Raw genomic sequence first — 18,781 nt, 5'->3', positions numbered from 1 at the left:
GGGATGTCACGGAGCGGGAGCTGGGGGGCTGGGAAGCTGCAGGGGAGGGAACACAGCCGAGGGGAAGTACTGGGGAGACCGCAGGGAGGGCTGCTCAAGAGGCAGTAGGCATGGGGGGGAGGCAGGGCGGGATCTCGTACAGGGGTTGGGGTGTTAGGCCGTCGCGGTTCTCCTTGTGAATGGTACCAGGCTGCAGGGAACCCCACGGCCGGCAGCCCCCCTGCCTCCCAGCCTGGATTCCCAGCATGTAGCCGGCAGGGGGGCGGGGGGGATGTGACTGCTTCAGAGGCATTTACCCCACCCCCATTCCCCGCTGGTGGGGAGTGGGAGGGTCTTGGGGTTCCGCAGCAGAGAGCCCATTCGGGGAGGTTCCCCCAGGGAAGGCTGGAAATCAGGGTCCCCGTCCCCAGGAAGGATGGACTGAGGCTGGTGCGAGGGGCCCCCTACAGAACCACTGCCAGCGGCTCCGCGGCCCCAGGCCTCCGGGGCACAACGTGGTTCTAAGGGAGGCGGGGGGGGGGGGGGTAAAGGGAGGCGCCCCCTAGACAAGCTGGGGGTCTGGGAGGGGGGGTGACAGCAGGGGCACCTGGCCCTCAAGGCTGAGACTCGCCAGCTCATCACAGCAGTGGCTGCGCAAAGTGCCAGCGGATCCTGTGTGGCTGCCCCCGCTCCGCCGCTGTATCCCTGGGGGGGGTCTGGTCCCTGCAGCCCCTCCCACATTGCACCCTGGGGGGAGGGTCTGGTCCCCGCTGAACCCTGGGGCGGGGCTGGACACTGCAGCACCCGGGGGGCTGCACACTGCAGACAGCCCCCACCCTCGCACTCAAGCACGGGGGGCGGGGGGGATTTATCTTGCGCTCCGATTGGTCAGGGCTCCTCTTCCTATTGGCAGTGTCGGGAGGGGCGGAGCTTCCCGGGGGGCGTCACGTGGCCACGAGCTGAGCGCGCGGCTCCTTTTGAGCTGCACGTGGCGCGGACCGGAGCACGAGCGGGTAAAGGCGGCGGGGGGGCCCCGAGCTCCCCAAATCTCCCCAGGCCCCCTCCCCCAATACCTCCCACCCTCCGTGCCCCCTCCCCAAATGCCTCCCGCGCCCTACCACCGCCCCCAAACACCCCCCGAGCTCCCCCAAATACCCCTGCTGCCCTCGTTTACCCCCGTCCCCCAAATACCCCCCCAGCGCCCAATGCCTCCCACCCCCTCTACACCCCGTGCCCAAATACCTTCCACTCCCCTTGTCTAGCTCCCCTGCCCCCAAATACCTTCCATCCCCCTCATCTACCCCCACCCCCAATACCTCCCATCCTCCCCCTCTTCTATCCCCGGCCCCCCAAATACCTCCCAGACCAGAACATAATATGGAAAAAAGCAGGGTTTCTTACTTAAAAAAACCACCACAACAAAAAAACAAAGCCCAGGCATTCACAGTGCAAAGTCAAGGGAGATCACCACCAATTAACTTTTAAAATGGACTCTGTAGCCTTGCCTATATTTTTCACAAAAGAGAAGCAGGACAGAATTTCACTGAATTGAGCCCTTGCAGACTGAATTGCATTTGAATACCTCTTCACGTTGCAAATTTAAACCACCCTCTTGGCTTGTATTGGTTTTTTGGGTGGTTTTTTGTTTTTTATTTAATAGAATCATGTTTTACTTTTAATTGTGTTAGCAGATAAAATGAAATCCACAAATCAGTGTGTAAGTTTAGGGTTATAAAGAATTATGCAATGTTTGTATAAACTGCAGTTTTAACATTGTGGTTATAATATTTTATTTTCTGTGTTTAATTACATTTTCTTCATATTGTTTTTGCTATATACTATTAAATTACAAAACCCCTCTGTGTTAAAAGAACATTCATGTTATGGAGTCAAATACTTAGAAGTTAGCAAATGCCAGAATTTTAAGGTTGCCCAAGCATCGAATAAAAACACTTCAGCTCCCTTTACTTCCCAGTACATGAGAAACTAATATTGTCCCAGGGATAAAACAAAATACTACAGAATTTTAAAAAAGCCCTGAACCTATAGATTGTGGCAAATTTCTTTGGACCTGAGTCCTTGGTACATATATCGTACGTGCAGTTTTTTTCCATTAGGCCCGCTTTCCATCCACAAACTCTACCACTGAAGCTGATGGGAGCTGCAGGCATTCAGCGCCTTTGAACATCAGGTCACTTTTTGTAAGTACTGAGTATCTGTGAGTCTCACTGACCTCAAAGGGGTTTGTGGGTGAAAATCAGACCATTGTTGTTTACATGCCTAAATGTGGTGTGAAGTGCCTGACTTTTAGGCAAACAGGTTAAATATATACAGATATGTTGGCCTGGATGACTACAACATTAGAGAAGGGAGCTCGGACATAAATCCTGTCCACTGCAGAGATTCTATGGAAAGTTTCCCAAGGGAGTTTTCATCCTTCAGATAATCTTAGTGTAAAATTGCTTGACTTCATGGAACAAGGTATTGCAATTGATCCATCACGCAAAGGAAAGTAGTACCTTAGAGGCCTTTCTGAACTTGTTATTGCTGTTTCAGTTTCACTACATGGTCAGTGGATATCTGGTCTCTGAAGCAAAGCTGTTGTTATGTTCAGTACAGTGTCTGTGCTTTTAAGTAAATCAAAGGCCTTCATGGAGGTTTCTCATTGATATTACAAGAAATAATGAGAGAAATCATGCTCTTCTTGGCTGACATTGACATGTCAGGGTGTGTACATTAATTAGGGGTTTGTGGTTATATAAAAATGGAGCTAAGATAATCAAAGGAAATAATTCTTTTAACTATAATTAATGATCAAATGAATTAATTCAAATAGTTTTGAGAATAAGCCAATGTATTACATTTGAAAGGCACATTATACAATTGACTACACCACTGAAGCTGCTAAAAGTTTTATTGTGCTAAAAATACAGTGAGATTTGATATTAAATTAGAAATGTGACCAAACACTGCTTGTGAGGTGCCAAGTAAACTGTTGGTGCTATCTAAATAGTAATTAGGGCTCCGTGTCTGTCACGGAGGTTGCGGGAGTCACAGATTCCGTGACTTTCCACGACCTCCATTACTTCTGCAGGGGCCAGTGTGGCTGATCCCATGGCTGCCAAGACAGCCACACGGGCCGCTGCTGGAGTGGCCCTGGGGACAGCCAAATCCTGGGACTTCTCACCTCACAAGAGAGCAGGATTTAGCTGCGACCTTTTTTTCCTGTGCGTGACCAGGATCCATTCCTCAGCTGGACTGCAGCATTTGGCCCTCAGTTGTACACTCGTGGATAGTGGCTCTGGGACCAAATGCATCTCTGGTGTAATTCCACTGCAGTCGGTGAAGTTACACTAGATTAAATTGATCCATGAAGCCTAATTTTTACCTCAGAAGCATCAGTTCAACGCTGTCTCAAGTCAGTGGGGGTTATTTATGGATTTCTAAGGATATGGTAAAAAAAATGGTGTCACTGAGAGATGCAAATAACGGCTGTGAAACATATAAATCCCTGGAATGCATTTTGATTATAGAGGGTAGGAAAATGTAGAGTCCACAGCTGAGCATTTGCAACATAAACCAGAGAGACTATCACTGGTATTCCTCGAAACCTGATGAGTCACACAGGTACACTTGGGGAGCTATTCTGTAGTGTACATCTATCTCCCTTTAACCTTTGTGGTGAGTATCCGATTATGTAAATGGTGTTGACCCGTACGTGGGGTTGTGAAGGAATTTCCCCCCTGGTTAGATTGGCAGACCCCCTTGGAGCTTTTCACCTCCCTCTGCAGCATGGGGCATGGGTCCCTTGCTGGTTTGAACTAGTAAATGGTAGTTGTTCTTCGGGTACTTGCTCATGTCCATCACCCATTGTATGTGAGCTCTCCACATGCACCGGTGCGGGACGTTTTTCCACTAGCAATATCCATAGGGGAGCTGCTCCGACCCCCTCTGGAGTAGCGCCCGCATGGCACGGTATAGGGAGTGCTGCCGGCTCCCCCCACCCTCAGTTCCTCCTTGCAGCCAGTGGCGGTGCATGGGATGTTTGCTGCTCTTACTAGTCTTGCTTAGGCTTTGTTCATATGAACTAGAGTTCTTGTAAAGGGAGTGTTTTATAAGGACAAGGTCTAGCTGCGGCCCCACCCAGCCTTCCTACCAAAGATGGTATCTTCCTTCCACATGAGCCAGGACGTATTCCTGCCTGTGCTCTGTCCCAGGCCACACAAGACTGGACGTCCAGGGGGGCTTGGCTTGGCAGAGCTGTATTACAGTCTGTGTATCTGTGCACTCCTACCCGCCTCCACAGGAACTGCTGGGTCACCTGATGTGGAATGGACATGAGCAAGCACTGGAAGAAGAAAAGACGGTTACCTGTTCCGTAACTGGTGTTCTTGGAGATGTGTTGCTCATATCCGTTCCACGACCCACCCTCCTTCCCCTCTCTCAGCGTTTCCATCAAGAAGGAACTGAGGGTGGGGGCAGCTTCAAGTTTACACAAATCCCTGTGTGGGCAGTCAGGCCATGCTCCTGTCTCAGGGATCCACTCCAGACTGGGATCCTTGCTGCCCTGCTGTTGTCCTCCCCATGAGATGATCAACTGAGGTCTGTGTGGTGACAGAACTGGTTTGTAACAGGCCTGTCTTTCACATTCTCCTCTCAGGCTTGCTGGCAGACTTGTCTGAGGATCTGACAGAGGCGAAGCACAGGGACTACCCAGAAGAACACAGGCAAATCAGAATCACTCCTCTCCTGCAGCAATGGGTTGGCTGGAAGCATCAAACTGGCAGCTTCACATTTCCTTGATAGTGCTACTCTCCATACACACGAAGGGTAAGGAGAAAAAAGTGTTCCATAGAATCATAGAATCTCAGGGTTGGAAGGGACCTCAGGAGGTCATCTAGTCCAACCCCCTGCTCAAAGCAGGACCAAACCCAACTAAATCATCCCAGCCAGGGCTTTGTCAAGCCTGACCTTAAAAACCTCTAAGGAAGGAGATTCCGCAATGTAATTCTGACAGGGTGGTGAGCTGAAAGATAAAAGGTAACTGTTCAATTTTATTATGAAAGAAAAAGTTTAGCATGGAGAATTGCAGCTTAAGAATCTCCAAACCACAGTGCAGTCTGGGAAAGTACAGCATTTTAGCTGTCAGTATGGCGCTCCTCCTGCCGCGCACCCCGAAGGATCCTCTTACGCACCCCACTTTGGAGTCTACTGTGTTAAACAGTTAAACTTTCTTTGACTCACCTACAATCCTTCAGTATTGGACATGTGGTTTGTTTTGGGGGATTTTTTTTTGGTGCTTTAGGGAATCTTACACTGGCTCCCTAATAGGACATGGTACAGTTAAACCAAATGGCCAGAAGAAACAGCAGTAGTACCTTTGTATAGTCAATTTGCTCTCAATGATTTAATGTGTGGTATGAAGGTAGTAATCAGTAGGAGAAAATTAACTTCATGAGTCTGCTCTGTGCACTGAGCCCTAATAAAACTTTGGATCCCAACACCCTGAACAGCTCAAGGTCCCACCTTCCCTATTGACAACTATCTTGGAATATGGTTCTTAACTTAGTGATTCGGACCCATCTCTCTACTAACATAGTATTTATTTGGTTTTAGGTATCTTGGCTGGACCAGTTGTTGATCCACATGTAACAGCAGTTTGGGGGAAGAATGTCACCCTGAAATGCATAATTGAAATAAATGGAACAATAACACAAATCTCATGGGAGAAGATGCATGGTAAAAGTAAACAGACCATTGCTGTTCATCAGCCTGAATATGGGTTTGCTGTTCAAGGAGAATACCAAGGAAGAGTGTCACTTAAGAACTACTCACTTACTGATGCAACCATCACCCTACACAATATAAGCTTCTCTGATTCAGGAGAATATGTATGCAAAGTAGTTACATTCCCACTAGGAAATGCTCAGTCATCAACAACTGTAACTGTATTGGGTATGTTTGCTTTTTAATTTTATATTTGATTATTTACCTCCCAAAACCTCCACAAAAAGCTAAATAAATGTCATAGGACTTGGCTATATGGAGACATTGTGTGTGGCAAGCTAGGGTCTGAATCTACAGCACAGTATCTTGCCACATAATGATTGGCTGTGTTTACCTTCCTGCTGTGTACTGAAAGTTCAGTAGTGGGGTTTGACAGATGTTTCAAATATTGTTAGCGGGCTCCAGCTTCGTAAGGAAGTGATCGAGTTTCTTAATGCTGTGACTTACAGAAGTATACAACTTATTCTTCTGTCTCAAGTTTACTTTAACAATCCTCTTGGCTGACTTAGAAGGCAACACAGAGTAGGTGTTGTAATGCAGTATTAGTTGGTTTGTGAATTTTTTTTGGTCGAAGTAGCCACATCCACGTGAGGACTACAAGCCTTTTGATTCAAATTCTGTCAAATAATCCAAAAGCTGAGAATAGTGTGTGCATTTTTTTTTTAAAAAAGTAGATAATATGGTTGGGCCTTAAGTGCAAGAAGGAGAAAATAAACATTGAATGATGGAGTTAATATACTGGGCAGTGCTTGCTGAGTGAAGAGATTCTTTGTTGGGTGACAATAGGCTGAGATGAAATTGCTGCTACTTCAAATGTTTGACAAATATGTGCTAAAATAGTGCAGTTAAAAATAAACATTCACATTCTAGTATGTTTAAAATAAACTGCATATGAATGGGAAAAATTTCAAGCATTTTTATTTAGAAGCTTTCTTCTCGAATTTTAGAAACAATTCAACTAAAGGCAAAAAAGAACTTATCAAAGCTTGTTCTGAAATTTGGAATAAATAATGTAGCTGTTGACTTAAATGGAAAAATTAATATGTAATTTAAAGGAGCTCTGTTCAGGATGTTTCAGGTGTATTGATCTGATGAGATACTAAATGAGTATAGAAAGGCTTTTGATGGTGAAATAAGTAAATTGCTATGTACTGTTTTAAAAAGAAATGTAATGGCTGATTAAAAGATTAGGGAGGGTAGTCAAACAAATACGAAGTAATTCATTTTTTCCAAAAAATTGGGTATTTAAGATCATAGAATCATAGAATCTCAGGGTTGGAAGGGACCTCAGGAGGTATCTAGTCCAACCCCCTGCTCAAAGCAGGATCAAACCCAACTAAATCATCCCAGCCAGGGCTTTGTCAAGCCTGTCCTTAAAAACCTCTAAGGAAGGAGATTCCACCACCTCCCTAGGGAACCCATTCCAGTGCTTCACCACTCTCTGAGTGAAAAAGTTTTTCCTAATATCCAACCTAAACCTCTCCCAATGTATATTCTGTTTCTTTAAAGATATCATTCATACTATTTCCACTCAAGAAGGTGTTGTTTTAATTGATTACAACATAGACATACAGCATTTTTATTGTTATTCAGAATGTATATGGGGAACTGTGCGGCCTGGTGGATAGGACAGAGTCATGCCTCAGGAGACCTGAGCTCTTGTCCTATCTGTGCTGTGGACTCACTTGGTGACCTTGGTCAAGGGACAGAACATCTTTCTGCCTCAGTTTCCCTTTCTGTAAAACAGGACTGCATTACCTTTATGAAATGTGCTAAGGAGGCATCTTACCTCATTCAAAAGTGAAGGTGATAGCCTGTAGCATTGGAAATAAGAATTCCCCTAGTTTGGTACCTAGCCACCATAATGATGTGTGCTCTAGAAGTTCATAAATGATGGTAAGGCAGATATTTATTCAGGGCTGGCTCCAGCTTTTTTGCCACCCCAAGTGGCGAAGCGGGGAAAAAAAACCAAAAAAAGATAAAGCCGCAATCGGTGGCACTTCAGCAGCAGCTCTACCGCGCCACTTCGTTCTTCGGCAGCAATTTGGTGGCGGGTCCTTCGCTCCTAGAGGGACTGAGGGACCCGCCGCCGAATTGCCGCCGAAGACCCAGACGTGCCGCTCCTTTCCATTGGCCGCCCCAAGCACCTGCTTCCTGCGCTGCTGCCTGGAGCCGGCCCTGTATTTATTATAAGGTCTTTATATTTATGCTCAAATACCAGGGTGGTGATGACCTTCTAAAAATCTAGATAGATTTGACCTATCGCTTCAGCTTCTTAAACTATAGTATTAAACCTGTCCTTGTATTTAAATTCAGGCAAACTCATTCTACCTGTGTTTTATTTCAGTGTAGTTATACTGGTTTTACACCAATGGAGAATCTGAGCCTCTATTCTTTTTAGCCAGTTTAATCCTTTTTCTTTACTAGCTAGCTTGGTGAGGGAAGGAGCAGCCATAGGCAAGGTTCATTGATGCCCTAAGCAAGAACAACCCATTTGATCTGCACCCTCTGATACTCATGGTGAAATCAGCCCCAAGTCTGAGCCTCACATTGTTTTCCTTTTTTAATGGGCTCTTTCAACTCTCATGCTTGCTGTTGTGAGTGTAATACCATTAATCTGGATCATTACATGCTTCAGAGGCATTAGTGTTGTGTTCTATTATGCACTTTCTATTTGTGCAAGGCAGATTGCCTGTGTGTGTGTGTATGTATGTATGTCTAGTATTTGAACTCCAGATCAGCTGTGTACCTTGGCAGAAATTCAACATGACTGGAACACTTCTCTTACCCACAGCATTAGATCTCTAGGACTCTGTAAAACAGGTCTGCCAATGTAATACATTTGTGCCAGAGTGTCTTGCAAGAGGTGAACAGTAATTGGGAGTTATGGTGCCAGCTGAGCCATCAGCAGCAGTTAGTGGTTTTCTGATACCTGCTTGTTAAGGGCCTGCTCCTACAAGATGACCACCAGAGGCTGCTCTTGGCACCAGCAAAGCAAGCAGATGCGTGGGGTGGCCCATTTGCAGGGGCAGCAGGGATCCAACATGGAAGCTGAGAATGAACAGGGGGCCCTGGGAGCTGTAGTTCCTTCGTTAGCTCCCTACCTATAGAGCCAGCCCTGGAGCAGGGAAAGAACTACATTTCCCAGCATTCCCTTGGCTGCTATCAACAGGAAAGGGAGGGGGGAGTGAGGTACTGAGACCTCATGCTGCAGCTTGGTGTGAATGGAGAGCTACACTGGGAAGGGCAGGGAGACCCCGCCCCCATCCACTCCCTCCCAATTTCCACCCCCTGACTGCCCCCCCCGAAACCCCAAACCATCCAACCCCCCTGCTCCTTGTCCCCTGATCATCCCCCCCGGACCCCTGCCCCTAAATGCCCCCCAGGACCCCACCCCCTATCTAAGCCCCCCTGCTCCTTGTCCCTTGATCACCCCCTCTTGGGACCCCTGCCCCTAACCGCCCCCTGGGACCCCATCCCCTGGGACCCCACCCCCTATCTAAGCCTCCCTTCTCCTTGTCCCTGACTGCCCCCTCCTGAGACCCCCCTCACCCTAACTGCCCCCTAGGACCCCACCTTTCCCCTGACTGCCCTGGCCCCCATCCACACCCCTGCCCCCTAACAGACCCCCGGGACTCCCACACCTATCCAACCGCTGCCTGTCCCCTGACTGCTCTCCCCAAACCCCTGACCCATCTAACCCCCCTTCCCCTGATTGTCCCCCCGAACCTCCACCCCATTCAACCCCCCCGCTCCCTGTCCCCTGACTGCCCCGACCCCTCTTCACTCTCCCACCCCTGACAGCCCCCCCAGAATCCCTGACCCATCCAACTCCCCCGATCCCTGTCCCTTGACTGCTCTGACCCCTCTCCACACTCCCACCCTGACAGCCCCCAAACCCACCTAACCCCCCCACTCCCTGTCCCTTGACTGCATCAACCCCGCTCCACACCCCTGCCACCTGACAGGCCCCCCCAGAACCCCTGACCCATCCAACCCCCCAGCTACCTGTCCCTTGACTGCCCCCCGGGACCCCCTACCCCTTCTCCAACCCCTCGGTCCCCTTACTGTGCCGCTCAGACCAGTGTGTCTGGCTCTGTGCGGAGCCCGACACTTTGCCGCAGACACGCTGCTGCACTCCCCCATGGAGTGCACAGCCCCACCCTCCCCAGAGCGCTGCTGGCGTGGCGTGCTGAGGCTTCAGGAGAGCGGGGAGCAGAGGAGGGGCACTGGATACTGCAGACCCCAATGAGAGCGGCTCAATCCGGCCAAGCCACCATGTCAGCCGTGCTGCGCTCTGCATTGGGAGGAAAATCCCGGACCTTTTGAGAGTTTGATCGCTATTTGAAACCCCAAAAGCCGGACATGTCCATGAAAATACGGACGTATGATAACCCTAGTCGTATGCTCAAGGATTAGGCTTTGACCCAGATATCCCCTTCAGAAGCCATCACCAGACTGGATTAGGGATACTGGTGTGACCTTGCCTTGCAGCCCCCAAAGAAGGAATTGAGGGGACTAAATGGACAGTGCCCCTCTCTATGTGAAGCCTGGTATGTGGATCCCACTAAAATGAAAAGCAAGGGACGGGAGGCTCTGGACCTGGGCAGCTTTAGCTACAGTACCAAGCATTTAGGAGGATTTCCACTTCTGAGCCATGGAAGCAGAAATTGACTTTTCCTTTCCAGATTTAGCTAATATTCAGAAAGGGAATCTAGCACCTGCCTTCCACAAAATTCAGGAGTGCTCAAGCTCAATTTGGGCAGCTGTTACTTCATTTCTCCCAAATCAAATATACTGATCCACTGTAACTTGCTGTAGAAAAAGTAGAATAAAATTGAGCAAGAAATGCTTCCCAGTGGTTATTAGGACTGGAATTGCTATTTTCAACAGCCATTGACTTTAGTTTTATTTGTTTAAAAGGAAGACAGTGATGTTGCATTGGCAAATTCCCCATAGAAACAAAGAGTGGAACAAAAGAATAATAAAAGCACCTCAGCTTTTCCTCATTTATGTAGGACAGTCTTATAATATGCATCCAGATATCCTCCAGTCACACAAGATGAAAATTCTTCCACTTGACTGCAGTTCTGTAACTATATGGGAACCAGTCCTGTCTGTGTTCTGTGCACATCCAAAATTCCTGCTGAATGACCCGCCCTGGGAGCGAGTTACCACTGACCCAGGGCTAGCGCAGAAGGAGGGTGGAGGTGTGGGGGGGAGCCCAGGGCTGGGGCGGCAGGAGGTGCAGGTGGAGGCGGGGGGAGAGCCCAGGGCTGGGGCAGCACGGGGGTGCGGTGGGGAGCCAAGGGCTGGGGTGGGGGAACAGCCAAGTTTTTTTTGCTTGGGGCGGCAAAAAACTTAGAGCCAGCCCTGGTGACCTGCAGCTCCTGACAAACACTCAGCACCTTTAATGCCTTGAAGCCAGTGGAAGTAAAGCAAGTAGTCAGCACTACTCAGGATTTGGCCCTGACTTGAGAAACTCCTGATTTAACTCAATTTATCGTTCTTTGCTGGTTTATATATAGCTATTTGTTTAAAATGTGGTTTATAGTAAACTGCTTCATCTCTTAGCACCGGGTGTCACAAAACACGGGCTGTGTGGTGTTACAAAAGGACACATTTTTCTTAAAAAGAAAAACCACATGTGTTTTGCCACATGTATGTATAGCTTCTATTCTGGGTCTTAGAAAGCAGCTGCTCTACCCCATGTTATGCTCTGCAGAAATAAGCCCATTTGTTTTGTGTCTTTCACTTCTCAGGTGCTCCTTATTGGACCCATTTAGAAAGGATGGAGAAGAAGCTGCTAGCTGTGCCAGCAGCAAGTACTGTTCGCTTCCATTGCCCTGCAGCAGGCAACCCCACCCCATCCATATACTGGCTGAAAAATGGCAAAGAATTCAAGGGAGAACATCGAATTGGGGGCATCAAAGTAAGGCATTGTGGGTCTAATCTTGCCTATGCTGTGTTCATTCATCTCTGGATCTATTCTTGATGGCTCGATCGGAGCCAGCGTTCACTGAGCCATCCTGATAGTGGCAAGCAAGCATGAGATCCCTGGCTTTACATAGTAAATATTTCCATGACCATTAGGGCTTGTGACATTTTTCTGCTCAAGATGTTTTTTCTATGATATGTACAAATTGCATTTCCCTTAGTACTGCCCATAATCCTGGCAACTTTATCATAAGCGAGAGAGAAGGATATCATTGTATATCATCATAAACCACAGTGACTGTGCCAGAATGGGGGTATTTTTGATAACCATACTAATTGTTCAAATAACTGTTAAAATTAGCTGCTGCCCGTTCTGGTGGAATGCCAACTCTGAGCATTTGCTCATGTTGCTAGTCTTTTTTAAAAGTAACCTTAAAAAAAAAAGATCAGGTGTATTGCTTCTGCTCGCTGCAATAACTAGATGCAACAAGGTACAAAGAGACAGGTTTTTATCCAAGTTACAAAAATGTAAACCCAGAGTGATACCACTGAAATCAGGGAAGTGACTCCTGACTTACACCCATGTAAGAGAGATCAGCATCTGATCTAAGCTCTTAAACAGACCTCTCTCTGTTATCATTCAGACATGTAACACGAGCCCGGCAGAAATACTGAGACTCGGTTCAGGAACATTCTTGTGATGAAATGCTGGAAGCCCCTTTGCCCTGGGTAATACCAAAGAGGGACAGGTTGGCAGCGTGATTTTGATGTCTACAAACAGAGCCCACAGACACCAAAAACCAGTAAATGAATGCCTAACCAGGCGACTTATCTGACCACAATTTCTGTGCCACCTTGTAATTGTACATCAAAATAAGGCAGTAACAGCAGGAAAATCAGTTGCTCTTGATTTTTTTCCCTTCTTGTACTATACAAATGCCATCCTGTTTACCATTTTAGGGAGCAGAATAGTTGGTGGGATGGTTATAAACACAGCAGAGTCACAAGGAAGAAAAATCTCTCTCTTTCCAGACCGTTTCCTCCTCCTTCACTCAGGCTCCTCCTGGAAGAGCAGAATATGTCTGTTTCACTTAAACCTTTGAAGCTTCCTAATCAGCACATTGTGGTTTGTTGACAAGGTTGAGGGCACACAGGCAGTTCTAGATCTTTGGAGAAGTTAAGGCGAGAGGAGAATCAGGGAGGTAACTCCTCTCTGCAACTGACCTGATAATAGATAACATTTCCAAGTCACCCAGTGCAGCACAAACATTTTGTACTAATTACATGCTGTGTGGATCATCATAAACTGCTTTCAGGCTTGCATGTGCATTTATACAAAAATGTGTGATGATAGCTGCACTAAATTATGCTCGCAGAATTAAATCTAAAGGTAAAAGTAATTCCACTTCCCACTTTCCTGTGGTGTGAATCTACCTTTGAGTTCAGATAGAAAAGTTTCATCCTCTGCATCACAGTCACATCTCTTGCACCATAGCACTTTATTTTCTCTAGAGGCACCTTCCCGCAAGAAGTAAATGTTTAAAAAGCTATCGGAGGCAGTGTGGGGCCTGTTAAACCAATAGGAGTGTAATCCCTCTGTCTGTCTAGAAAAAGATCTCTCTCTCTCGCTCTCTCTCTCTCTCTCGATACAGAAACATCGCTTTGTTTCTCTCTTTCTTGCCCCCTAGCCTCGTAGAGCTTAGATAGAGAGATATGCCAGTTTATATCAGGTGAGGATCTGCGCCAGAAAGAAAGTAAAAAATAAATCAGTTCAGTGTATCATTTATTGAAGATTAAACTCTTCAGGTACGATTGAGTTTCTATCCCAGGATTTAGGCCCGGTAAAAGTGAATAGCCAGATCAACAGCTGGAAGAGCTTGGACAGTTTACACCAGCTGAGGATCAAGCCCAGTGGATTAACCTGCAAAGACCAGAATCACAAATTAACATTTCCTCTTTCTCTTTTTCTCCAGAGTTCAGAATAGTTTAGACTTTGCTCTTTGGAAATCCGTGGCCAGCAGAAGAAAGCTGGAACTTGCAACATGCAAGTTTGGTTGTTTTTTTTTAATATCCCATCCTAACCTTTAATTTTTACCTCTGGTAAATGGCATTTAGATACCATCAAAACTCAAAACGGGGGAAGAGAAGACTTCCAAACATGGATGAAATAAATTATATACAGTTCATTCTTAAATGGCAGAGGAGTGAAATTCATATGACTTATCACATTAAATTTCCCAAAGAGAATTAATATTATAGAATCCTTGCTGGAATCTATAATATTGTAAGCCTGTGTGTGTTAAATGACCCTAGAAGGGAATGGGGGGCTGGAAGGGGGAGATTGAGGATTATCCCTTCTCCAGACCATTGCACCGGCTTGCGTACCAGTCTAGCAAACATGGTCTTAGTTTCTAAGTGTGTCTGCAAATGTTTGTCTCTCAAGGAGCCAAGAGTGACAACCAGGGCGACCGAGAGCGGGTTTGGGCCCCAGTGAAAAAAAATTTTCAGGCCCCCCAGCAAGGGTGGACTGGCTAAACAGAGCCGATGAAGCTGGGGAAACCAGGGTCCCATTCTAGACTGCCGGGCCCCGGTAATTTGTACTGGCTTCCCCACTACCTCTCATCAGCCCTGGTGACAACACCAAATAAACCAGAGGGATTTTCAGTATCTCACTGATTTGATTAAAGTCTGCAATGAGTTACTTCATGTTTCTAATGGTTTATCAAGTACACTGACTGCCCAAAATTGGGAACATCCTTCTTGTGATCCCCTGGGTCTGGACTCAGCTTTCGACTAAAACTTTTCCTTAGTTGTTTTTAAAAAACCTTTCCAGACACCTTCTGTGTCACAGGAACAGAGCTCTGACCCACAGTTTGAATCTGTATTCAGATCCCACTTCCCCAGAGCTCAAGTCCCATACAATGAGGTGATGGACACTTTATATCTAGAATAGGCAAGACACGTGGTTGGATGTTTGGAGTGTTTGGATCTAGGTTTATGACACCGCTTTGCCACATGCTTCGTATCTGGAGCCAAGCTTTACCAGAGTTCAGATCCTAGATACTACCATGATGGGTGCTTTACAAATGCCTCGGAGAGAAGGATAAAGACGGGTGTGAAGATGCAAGGCTATGATATAAGCCACTATAGAGACAGATCAGTAACAGGTTTAGATCGAGACACCCCTCTCCCCACCCCAAGTTCTGGCATCAAATCTGGTCCAGTTTCACCTGTAAATTACATGACAGAATACCCAGTGAAATCTCCAGGAAGAGCATCAGAATTGAACCCATAATCGTCAGCAGCCAAAACCTTTCTTCAGTCAAAACCTTTCTGTCTTTCTATTACGTATACATTTAAATGCAGTGACATGCTTTGTTGTCAACACTTAGAAACAAGGTTAGGAATGCAGGCCAGTCAACACTGTTACTTGAGCAGATGCCGAGATACAAAAGGTGGGGGGAAAGTATAGTTTTATGGCAAGAGCGTGACACCCTCCATTAAAACCAAGCCATATTTGCTTCATAGCCCTTATACCCAATGTCCAGTGCAGTAACGCTGCCTTTGGCAGGTTAATTGTGCTCTGATCCCTTTAAAACAAGGCATGGGGATCCAGATAACCACTAGTGAAAGATGGTTACAGTGGCTCCATTTGAATTCACCTGCTGTAGCTAAAAGTGCTAACAATTGATTAACCACTCATTTTCTGCATCAGCCCTTGGTTTTCTGTAGTGTGCAGAACTGGCATCACTGATACCAGTTGATTCTGTGTACCAAGAATCTGCTCCAAAACGTGTTGTTAAAATACTGTTGACAGCTGTTTGGGGGAAGTTGGCTTCTAACTATGTCCAGAGGCTTGTGAAGGTTAACTAACTCTGCTCATGGGGATTATGCATACCGAGCACACATGTGTGTGTGTGTGTGCGCGCGCCCGTGCACACGCGCACATGAATCACTTTGAGGCAAGGACGCCAACATTCATTTTCAGCCCTGCAACTGATGGGCCCCTGTAACCTTGGCCAAGTCACTTAAAGTGGACACCATTGGTCTGAAATCCAATCAGTTAAAGAAAAGACAGGGTGTTCATGTACTATACTCGAGCCAGTGTCAGACAGTTCTGTGCTTTACACTCATGGTTTTCCTATGGTTTTTAATGTTTGTCTCTCACATGTTACCCACTAGAAGACATACCCATTGAGAAAGGGAAGCAGATAACTATATAAAGGAAATAGTGAGGCTGACTGTACATAAAGTGCTGCCTAATACCCAGAGTAAACAAACTATAAAAAATAGAATTTTTTTTTCTCACTGGTCTCTTTCAGTTCTAGTGATCGGCAGATAGGTATTACTGGTAACACAAGTAGGTTAAAGATTTGCCAAAAAAAAGCCCCAAAGGTGTGGTTCTTTAAGCTGATGGAGTCCATTTAACTTCTCTGGCCTTCAGTTGACTGGAGTATGTGATGCTATCTTATTTAATGTCTTTGAAGCACTTTCAGTTCCTCACATGAAAGGCACAAGATAGAAGTGCAGCTAGCAATTATTTGTTTTACCTTACCTCCTGTGAGCTCTAGCTGTAGACCCTGCCCTCATTGTGCTAGGTGCTGTACAAATGTAGAACAAAAAGATGGTCCATGTCCCACTGGGCTTACAGCCCATTATTTATATGATGGGAGCATCTACAGCCCTCGGCAGGATCAGAGCCTGTTATACAGCCCACTGTACAGTTGATTCATTGGGCTTGATTCTCACATAAAGACCACTTTACACCAGACAGGCAGCGTAAATTGTCCTTAAAGTGCTCATAACTTACATTTACAGACGTGCTGCAGCCCCAGCACGCTGGCAGAGTGGGGACGGGGGGAAGAGGCCTGGGAATAAACAAGAATGAGGCCCATTGTGTTTTGCCATTTGTTCATTGATTATAATGGTCCAATGAAATATTAGCTGGTGATGTCTTATGGTTGGCTGATCTGTTTTTTCCTCCCTCTAGTTACGGCATCAGCAGTGGAGCCTAGTGATGAAGAGCGTGGTTCCGTCAGACCGAGGGAACTACACGTGCATTGTAGAGAACAAATATGGCAGCATTAGGCACACTTACCAGCTAGATGTAGTAGGTAAGATTTCTCTACTTCCTATTCACTTCTGATACACAGTCGTCATCAAGATGGCTTATGTGCAATGATGATTTTGGGCTTAATCATATAGTCCGTCCCCTGAAGTGAATGATGCGGGTCCATAACCACAAACCCCGCTGGTCCTCCTTCTCAGCAAGCGTTCAAGGAGTGAATGCACTATCCTGGACATAATGCTTCCTGTTCAGGACTGAGGCACGCTGATTGGGGCAGTGTCTGGGAAGCCTACGCTGCAGCTCCCCAGGTGTACCCTTTCTGTGGGTAAGCAAAGAGCTGTGTTCTCAGGGGTTGCTCATCCAGCGCTTTTCATGAGCCCTAGTCCAAGCTCCTGTGCAGACATTGGTAGTGGCGCTGAAAGCCACAGACAGGCATGTTCAGTGGGGAGAGGTGTTAAAAACGGGTTCCCCATTTTCACTTCAGAAACGTCCCGCCACCCGCCTATTCTCCAGGCTGGACTGCCTGCCAACCAGACTGTGGTGGTAGGGAGTGATGTCGAATTCCACTGCAAGGTGTACAGTGATGCCCAGCCTCACATCCAGTGGCTAAAACACGTGGAAGTCAACGGCAGTAAATATGGATCCAACGGGACGTATGTCACGGTGCTAAAGGTTGGTAGACTAATTATAAAGTGAGAGGCAAGTCAGCCAGTCTAGCTCCCTGATAATGTAGGAATGTTCCCTAAAGGACGCTTTCTAATGGTGATCCAGAATTACATTATAGCATCAAGAGCTGTATTAATAGATACGCTTTTGGTGTTGAAATTGACATTAAAAACAATGTGTTCCTCCGTAAATATTTCTCTGTATTAAGTCACCGTTTATCTGGTCAGCACTTTTCTCTCTACATCTCTTCTTTCTCTCTTTCTCTTTTTCTTACAAGCTCTGTTTTTCCCCCACACTCACCCTACTAACCAACAGTCAGTCCTGTTGTGGGGGCAATTTTTCCTTTTGATGCTGTTGCTTGCATGCTTCATCAGTGGGACAGAGTGAGAGCCTGGCGAAGGGAACCTTTTGCTTTTACTACAGGTTGCAAATGGGAATGAATAAATAAATGTGGAAGATGGGCCACTGAGAACAAAGAAACAAAAAAAATCTTCATCTGCTTTTGAAATTTGCCTGTAAATCTGTGTGGTGTCCTCAAACGTGCTGGTAATGTGGCTTATCCTCTGTTTTTCCTCTTTCTATATATGTGTATTTTTCCCCCTTGTAGACGTCAGGTGTTAACACAGCGGATGAGGAGCTAGAAATTCTGTACTTGCGAAATGTTACTTTTGAGGATGCAGGGGAATATATTTGTCTCGCTGGGAATTCTATGGGGTTTTCACATCATTCTGCTTGGCTGACAGTTCTACCAGGTATTTCCTTCTGCGCTGTGCCCTTTCTTTCCTCTTGATGATGCTTCAGTGTTCAATTTAGAAATGCCACAGTTCTGCAATCTCTGCATTACATGGAGCAGTGAGTTTTGATCTTTAGTTGACTTCTCTGCAGAAAGAACTCTCCTCTTCAGTTTGCCGTGCAGATCTCTAATCGAAACTGCAGATGCATGTTAAATATGGACATGCTTCATGTGTCATCTGAGGCTCACAAAGCACTTTAGAGATAATAATGAATTGAACAGCTCAAGATCCCTTTGATTTAGACATGTAGTATTATTTCTACTTTAAAATAATTTCTCAGCCTGCTCATCTATAAATGGAAGGTCACAGTGAGAGTCCCTTGTAGAGATGGAGGTACAGAATCCAGGAGTCCTGGCTCCCAGGCACTGCTGGGCTGATTTTCAGAAGTACTAATACTCTGAGCACCAACTGAAGGCAATGGGAGCTGTGTAGGCTCTGAAAATGGAGGCTGAAATGACCCTATCTTCTACTCATTTCATGTGCAAGAGTTACATTGACATAGAACAAGTTCAGAACATGCAATGGAGAGATCTGCACTGCTGCTAAGAGA

At 46.3% G+C, this 18,781-nt stretch overlaps 1 protein-coding gene across 3 annotated transcripts in view; it reads left to right on the top strand.

The window, feature by feature from the left end:
* The first annotated feature begins 884 nt into the window (after positions 1 to 884).
* Positions 885 to 18,781, top strand: part of LOC123354898 (fibroblast growth factor receptor 3-like) — a 37,483-nt gene continuing 19,586 nt past the window's right edge. Inside the window, exons 1-8 of one of the 3 annotated variants that reach the window (XM_044997289.1) lie at positions 885 to 992; positions 2,097 to 2,180; positions 4,640 to 4,809; positions 5,596 to 5,934; positions 11,529 to 11,698; positions 16,694 to 16,817; positions 17,256 to 17,443; positions 18,045 to 18,189. In XM_044997289.1, coding sequence (XP_044853224.1) covers positions 4,737 to 4,809; positions 5,596 to 5,934; positions 11,529 to 11,698; positions 16,694 to 16,817; positions 17,256 to 17,443; positions 18,045 to 18,189 — 1,039 coding nt within the window. In that variant the 5' untranslated portion in view covers positions 885 to 992; positions 2,097 to 2,180; positions 4,640 to 4,736. Of the gene's footprint in view, positions 993 to 1,249; positions 1,697 to 2,082; positions 2,181 to 4,639; positions 4,810 to 5,595; positions 5,935 to 11,528; positions 11,699 to 16,693; positions 16,818 to 17,255; positions 17,444 to 18,044; positions 18,190 to 18,781 lie in introns of those variants that run through there. The other 2 variants (XM_044997291.1, XM_044997290.1) reach the window with 2 other exon arrangements.

Source organism: Mauremys mutica, chromosome 22 (assembly GCF_020497125.1).
Source record: "Mauremys mutica isolate MM-2020 ecotype Southern chromosome 22, ASM2049712v1, whole genome shotgun sequence".
Classification (NCBI taxonomy): domain Eukaryota; kingdom Metazoa; phylum Chordata; order Testudines; family Geoemydidae; genus Mauremys; species Mauremys mutica.
The sequence above is the reverse complement of the archived record's forward strand: the minus strand, read 5'-3'. Positions and strand labels throughout refer to the sequence as shown.